The 7632-nt window shown below is 42.5% G+C and overlaps 1 protein-coding gene across 1 annotated transcript; it reads right to left on the bottom strand.

Moving 5' to 3' along the window:
* Nucleotides 1-734: 734 nt before the first annotated feature.
* Nucleotides 735-3105, bottom strand: LOC308621694 (heat shock cognate 71 kDa protein-like). The gene is made up of 2 exons (XM_081242395.1): nucleotides 2462-3105; nucleotides 735-2223 (listed from the first exon to the last, which is right to left on the bottom strand). The coding sequence occupies exons 1-2, from the start codon at nucleotides 3060-3062 to the stop codon at nucleotides 890-892; spliced, it is 1935 nt and encodes a 644-aa protein (XP_081098521.1). The 5' UTR covers nucleotides 3063-3105; the 3' UTR covers nucleotides 735-889.
* Nucleotides 3106-7632: the final 4527 nt, after the last annotated feature.

The raw sequence follows: 7632 nt of genomic DNA, 5'->3' as shown, positions 1-7632 counted from the left end.
TGTTCAACCTTGCTGACTTGTTACTCCAGCTCTGCTAAGGCTTTTTTATTTTTTTATTCACCACATGTCGGTGATGGTGAGTTTTATGTGTCCGCTTGGCTAGTTTTTCAATCAGACACTAATCTAGTTGTTCCCTGAAGGTATTTCTGTTGAGATGATTCATATCTTTAAATAGTTGACTTTAGGTAAAGGAGGTTATCCTGATCCTTTAATAACAAATAACTAGGGCTTCCTTGGTGGCACAGTGGTTGGGAATCCGCCTGCCAGTGCAGGGGACAGGGGTTCGAGCCCTGGTCCGGGAGGATCCCACGTGCTGTGGAGTAGCTGGGCCCATGCTCCACAACTGCTGAGCCTGCGCTCTGGAGCCCACGAGCCACAGCTGCTGGGCCCGCGTGCCACAACTACTGAAGCCCGGGCACCTGGAGCCCATGCTCCGCAACGAGGGAGGCCGCTACAGTGAGAGGCCCGCGCACCACAGCGAGGAGTGGCCCGCCACAACTAGAGAGAGCTCACATGCAGCGACGAAGGCCCAATGCAGCCAAAAAATAAAGAAAGAAAGAAATTAAAAAAAAAAAAACCCAAATAACGAATAGAGTTTGTTATTATGTAACTGGTAGCATGTTTACATAACTAATATTTATGAATTGCCCCCTTTTTTATGGTGCCCATTTTAAATACAGTTTTATTTAAGACATTGTATTTTCCACTTATAATACAGTGTTTGTGAAGTTCAATGTTATTTCCTTTCCCTGTGCACACATTCCATGTTCAAGTATCAAGAATGCCCAGTTTACTATAGCAGCTCAACTTTAAAACTGCCATGGAATTTGCTACAAATTTGGGTCCTTCAGTGTTTTGTGGAACAATGCTAAACCTATGCTAGGCTGACTTAATCAACCTCTTCGATGGTGGGCCCAGAGGAGACACCACCAGGTGGAGGAGCTCCACCACCAGGGAAGCCCCCGGGCATTCCTCCTGGCATATCTCCTGCACTCTGGTACAGCTTGGTAATGATGGGGTTGCAGACTTTTTCCAGCTCCTTCTGCTGATGTTCAGATTCTTCCTTCTCTGCAGTCTGGTTCTTATCAAGCCAGTTGATTATTGCATTACACTTATCAAGAATCTTCTGTTTGTCCTCATCATTAATCTTGCCTTGAAGTTTCTCATCCTCAACAGTAGCTTGCACGTTGAAAGCGTAGGATTCAAGAGAATTCTTCGAAGACACCTTATCCCGCTGCTTCTCATCTTCAGTTTTGTACTTCTCTGCTTCCTGAACCACGCGTTCAATGTCTTCCTTGCTCAAATGGCCCTTGTCATTAGTGATGGTAATCTTGTTCTCTTTTCCTGTGCTCTTACCCACAGCAGAGACATTGAGGATGCCATTGGCATCAGTATCAAAAGTGACTTCAATCTCAGCAACACCATGGGGGGAAGGAGGTATGCCTGTGAGTTCAAACTTGCCAAGCAAGTTGTTATCCTTGGTCATGGCACGCTCACCTCCATAAACCTGAATGAGTACACTGAGCTGGTTGTCAGAGTAGGTTGTGAAGGTCTGCATCTGCGTCTGCTTGGTGGGAATGGTGGTGGTGCACTTGATGAGGACAGTCATGACTCCACCAGCAGTTTCAATTCCAAGGGAAAGAGGAGTGACATCCAACAGCAGCAAGTCTTGAACATTTTCAGATTTGTCTCCAGATAAAATGGCTGCCTGGACAGCTGCACCATAAGCAACAGCCTCATCAGGGTTGATGCTCTTATTCAGTTCTTTCCCATTGAAGAAGTCCTGTAGAAGTTTCAGAATCTTGGGGATGTGGGTTGAACTACCCACCAGGACAATATCTTGGATCTGGGACTTGTCTAGCTTGACATCCTGAAGGGCTTTCTCCACAGGGTCCAGGGTGTCACGGAACAGGTCAGCATTCAGTTCTTCAAATTGGTCATGGGTAATTGAGGTATAGAAGTCAATTCCTTCATAGAGGTAATCAATCTCAGTACTGGCCTGGGTGCTGGAAGAGAGAGTGCACCTAGCATGCTCATAAGCAGTATGAAGGCGACGGACAGCCCTCTTGTTCTCACTGATGTCCTTCTTGTGCTTGAACTCTGCAATGAAATGGTTGACCATTCGGGTGTCAAAGTCTTCTGCACCTAAGTGGGTATCTGTAGATTTGACCTCAAAGATTCCATCCTCAACAGTGAGAATTGACACATCAAAAGTGTCACCACCTAGGGCTTCCCTGGTGGCGCAGTGGTTGAGAGTCCGCCTGCCGATGCAGGGGACACGGGTTCGTGCCCCAGTCTGGGAAGATCCCACATGCCGCGGAGCGGCTGGGCCCGTGAGCCATGGCCGCTGAGCCTGTGCATCCGGAGACTGTGCTCTGCAACAGGAGAGGCCACAACAGTGAGAGGCCCGTGTACCGCAAAACAAACAAACAAACAAAAAACAAAAAAAAAGTGTCACCACCTAAATCAAACATCAGCACATTTCTTTCTGCTCCGACCTTTTTGTCTAAGCCATAGGCAGTAGCAGCAGCAGTTGACTCATTGATGATTCTAAGTACATTGAATGCAGCAATCGTTCCAGCATCTTTGGTAGCCTGATGCTGAGAATCATTAAAGTAAGAGGGTACTGTGACAACATCATTGGTAACAGTCTTCCCAAGGTAGGCTTCTGACATTTCCTTCATCTTTGTCAAAACCATGGATGACACCTCCTCTGGATAGAAACTTTCTGTCTGTCCCTTGTATTCTACTCGAACCTTAGGCCTGCTTGCATCATTCACCACCATGAAGGGCCAATGCTTCATATCACACTGGACAACAGCATCGTCAAGTCTTCGTCCAGTGAGGCGTTTGCCATCAAAAACCGTGTTGGTGAGATTCATTGCAACTTGGTTCTTTGCAGCATCACCGATCAATCGTTCGGTATCAGTAAAGGCGACATAGCTTGGGGTAGTTCGGTTCCCCTGATCATTGGCAATTATTTCCACCTTTCTATGCTGGAAGACACCCACACAGGAATAGGTGGTGCCAAGATTAATGCCAACTGCAGGTCCCTTAGACATGGTTGCTGGAGCGTAGGCCCAGATCTGCTGCAGGACAAAACGGCAATCTGGAAAGCTGCCGCCGCGTTCAATGAGCCTGTCCCATATTAACAAGCATTACCGAGTGCCTACCTAATGTGTCCTGAGGAGTACTAATTCTCTGATCTTAGAATCTTCATTAATTAACCTAATAATAGTATGACTATAGAGAGCAAGGATCTACAACTTGTGTGTGTGTGTGGTTCGTTCTGTTTGGTCATTTGCCCTCACATGCCTTCCTCCAGCACCTTTCTTCCTACATCTCAGATCTCTTTACATTCTATCCTTGGTCACTTCTCCCTCTCTGTATTTCTTGGCATTCAAATTTCCTTCATTCCTTCCTACTTTTTTATTTTTTTCTGTTATCCCTTATTCTTCCTTGAGACAGTTTCACAAGCATCTTCACCATCTCTTCTCTAAGCAGATGATCAACCCCAGAGGAAAGATCCTATCACAAGCCATCATTTTCCCTGGGCTCTGGGCTACAGTTTGTCAGTTTGTACGCCTGCATTTGTTGCTTCAGCATGGTACTTTGTGTGGCAAGCATTGTTGTCTTTTAATTCTGCCTAGCACTGGAACTCATTTCCTGTTTCAGGAGAATCCCCAGCTCCCTGTTCATAGAGGTGGTGAGCATATGAACTCAGCTCACCCACTGTCCACAACTTCAGGGCATTTAGACTCCTGAAGGCACTCAGACACTGAGAGAGTTTGGTTCTCCTTCTGTGTTGGAGAGCAAGCAGAGGGCAGTGAAGCAGCTATTGTAGGATTTACAGTTGGTGGCCCAAGCAGATCATGGCTGTAGTCTGAATCTGCTGTGTTCTCTTTTCAGAGTTTGGTTCTTCACACTTTGGATGAGTTCTGTGAGCTATGCAAGAGCTTTCCAGTGTGTTCCTTTTCTGCTCAATTTAGCCAGTATTGTTTCTGTTGTTTGTAATCAGGAACTGTGACTGCCTAGAACACTTTAAATGGGTTATGTAGTTTTAACTGTGGTGTCTCTGCTAAGTGATGTGGGAGGATAAGGGTGGATGGGCAGGGACTATGTCTGCAGTTTGAAAAGGCCTCTTTACCCCTGGATATCCTGATCCAGAGACCTGTACCACTCGGCTTGCTTAATAAATGGTAGTAACTTGATAACTGATTGAGTTTCTAGAAACTTTGCCAGTGGTTTGCTGAGAGGATGATGGGCAAACATTCCTAGGACCACTCTGCTGTGGGTTCCCTGATGTATTATTATCAAGTTACTCTTTATACCTATAAAGTGAGAATAAGTCAGTTCCCAACCTAGCTGAGAAGCATGTCAAATTGCAAATGAGTGAATATGTGTGATGAACTTGCAACCCCATGAAAGAAGTGACATAGAAATGACAGATTCTTGTGCTGTTAGTCATTCATCAAAAATTTATAAGAATTACTTTTTCTATCATAAAATTAGTAAATATCTAGACCATAGAACTTAGAACATATAGAATATCATAAAGGAGAAATAATAATTTGTAATTCTAGGACTTAGAGTTAATATTTTGTATAGTCAATAAAAATTCTCCAAAGGCAGCAATATTTCTTTGCTGTTCTGATTACAGAATCATATGAAGGTTTGAGAATTAAGTTCATAGTTTTTAATTCACGTAGAAGTTTCCTTGATGTATTAATCTAGAGGCTATTGGGGAAGGGAAAATTTCCCCCTGTCCTTCTTGGTTCTTTTGGCTAGTCTAATAATTAAATTGACACAAGGCATATTAACAGGAGAAAAATTAATTTCATATGTATAAAGGCCTTATAGGTATATGACTCAAAGTAGTGACTAAAGCAGGTACCTTTTATACCGAGAAACAATAAATTTGGGAGGAATTGACAAGAAAAATAAGTTTGGGATTGCAAGAAACAAGGTTTGTTTATACAGCCTTCTCAGATTTGAATTCCCCATCTCTGGTGATAAGGATGTCTCTGTACTTCCTGTTACAGGGAAGTTACCTTTCACATGAGAGATTTATTTTCTTCTTTCAGGGGGGCAAAGGAGGGTCAGAGTATCCTTCTTGCATTGGCTGTTTCTTAAGTAACTTTAATTTAAACTAATCAGTACACCAAGTGGCATATTGGCGGTGGCCTGCTCTGATCCCCATCATGGCCAGATTATGATTCTAGAGAATGAGTAGATATTAGTCAGTGTTCTTTGGTGAGTGTTTGGTGCTCCAAGCAAAGAGAAGGGCAGAAAGCCAAGGTCTGTGGATGTGGAGAAATGAGTTTTGTCCAGGGATGTGGACATAGTTCAGGGTGGCTGGAGGTCAGTGGAGAAGTGGATCAGTAGGCAGGTATTCCATCACAAATGGCTCAGACATTTAAATTTTATCCTGAAATTAGAGAAGATCTTTATAAGGACTCACAGCAGAAGAATGAGTTAATCAGATCTGCTTTCTTGAAATCTGATTCATCAGCAGTTTGATGCATCAGAGAGGACTGGGGATGATAGGGCAAGACCACAAGCAGGCTACTCCATTGCAATAGTCTAGCAGCAGTGCCAAGACTAGAAACAAAAGCAGTGGTGGTGGCATGGAGATAAGGAAAAGACTATAGCATCACTGAGTAAGGGAAACCAGACAACTCGCTGACTGTTTGGGTATAAGGAGTGAGTATAAGGAGTGAAGAAGGCCACCTTACTAAGCTATGTGGTTGGTCACCATGTGCTTAATCACAGAAGTAAAAGAAAGACGCTTTCACATCTACTCTAAAATTTACTCTCTTAGCCACGTCTCTGAATAATGAGACTGGGAGGGAAAGGCAATGGTTAAACTCACGTTCTCACCTACCCTGTTCTTTCTTGGTTCCATTCAGGAACTCTCAACTTTTCCCAGAGGAAAGTAATAAACCAAGTTCATATTAAGATGTTGCAAAGAGGTTTCAGTCAAGGATTACCTGCATCAAAATCTCAAAGGGGCAGGGCTGGATATCTGCGTTTTAACAGGCATCCAAGATGATTTTTATGTCCAGTAAATTTTGGTAACCACCGTGACAGAGACTTAACATCTCAACTCTCCCAAGAGTATTTTAAGAGAGGAACACAAAACAAAATAATCCAATTCAATAGGTGTTTATTCAGTATATCTAATGCCTTTGCTAAACACTATCTGCTCTTCCAGATTTTATCTATCTACAGGGGAACAGATGGGAAGGGAGGGAGCGAGGGACATAAAGATCTGCCCACAGGTCAAGTAAGTAAATAACTAATGCTAGAATTTAGATATTCCTCTGCAGGTCAGGAGAAGAGATATTTTTATAGTACGAATGAGGTAATTCCTCTCAGGAAGCCTTAAATCCTAATCCTTGGGTGAATGCCTACTCTCTTTCCACCACTCATAAATGCTGTCTTTCCAGGAGAACTCAGAAAATAACTTTTTGTAATTTTTTAAAGTAAATCTTAGAGATTTCCCCCAACTATTGTTAGAGCAGCAAATAGGACCCACCCCAACCCTTCCATAAGCTTTTATTGCCTTTGTATTTGCAATTGTAAATGGTTTTATAGTGTTGTTCTAGATAGTCTAAACATAATTGATTTTAACAAGGAATTGGCAATAAAGCTCATTTTAATCCTTTCGGTTTAAGTGGAAATTCATAAAAAGTGAACTAAGAGATGTAAAAAATTGATTAAATCTTGCAAACCAATGTATAATCTAAAATAAAAATTCCATATCACAAAACAATTACCTCCAACGATTTAAAAGGGAAAATTTAGGGCCTCCCTGGTGGCACAGTGGTTGAGAGTCCGCCTGCCGATGCAGGGGACACGGGTTCGTGCCCCAGTCTGGGAAAATCCCACCTGCCGCAGAGCGGCTGGGCCCTTGAGCCATGGCTGCTGAGCCTGCGCGTCCGGAGCCTGTGCTCCGCAATGGGAGAGGCCACAACAGTGAGAGGCCCGCGTACTGCAAAAAAAAAAAAAGGGAAAATTTAAAAGTCTGATAATTTCATTCTTAGCTAGATGGGAAAAAGTTGAACACACTGTACTGACAGTGATTAAACCAGAAAACATATTCAACATCTGTTTAACCTCAATTGGAAAGAGAGCTCCTTGAAAGTATTTTTTATGCCTTTTAGATTGCTTCATATCATCAAGGGACTCCATTTCCACTATATATAACTACCTATTGAATGTGATGAACAGCTTTACAGGGGGATTGGGCTATAGCTGAAAATACAAAAAATTCAATAGATATAAAAACCTGGCTTAGTTTTCATTGCTATTGTAATAGAGTAATGCTAGATCATTTTAGGTTAATAGAGCAAAGTATTTTTAGAAACTACTGGACCTTAAATAGATTCTAAAGCAGTAGAAATAAGATTTGAGAACTTTAAAAAAATGGGAAAAGATTCACATTTACAGCTTTGTCATAATGTGAAAGCAAACATTAGAAAGTTTGGCTTATTATGATTTTTAAACAGTAAACCCTTTATTGAGTATAAGCTGAGCTTGACAAAGAAAACTTATTTCAAGAGTAATAGCTGATTTTCTGTAACGTTAATATGAGCATCCATATCTAGCACCCTCCCTCCCAGTTGACTA

The sequence above is a fragment of the Mesoplodon bidens genome, assembly GCF_964165515.1.
Source record: "Mesoplodon bidens genome assembly, chromosome: 8".
Classification (NCBI taxonomy): Eukaryota; Metazoa; Chordata; class Mammalia; order Artiodactyla; family Ziphiidae; genus Mesoplodon; species Mesoplodon bidens.
Note: the sequence above shows the minus strand (reverse complement) of the source record. Positions and strands in the feature narration are given on the sequence as shown.

Excerpts from the sequence above, each read along its gene's own strand:
- LOC308621694 (XM_081242395.1), bottom strand. The coding sequence starts at position 3,062 with ATGTCTAAGGGACCTGCAGTTGGCATTAATCTTGGCACCACCTATTCC. Across the intron at positions 2,224-2,461 it reads TGTGCTGATGTTTGATTTAG|GTGGTGACACTTTTGATGTG; the intron begins GTGGTGACACTT and ends GGGAAGCCCTAG.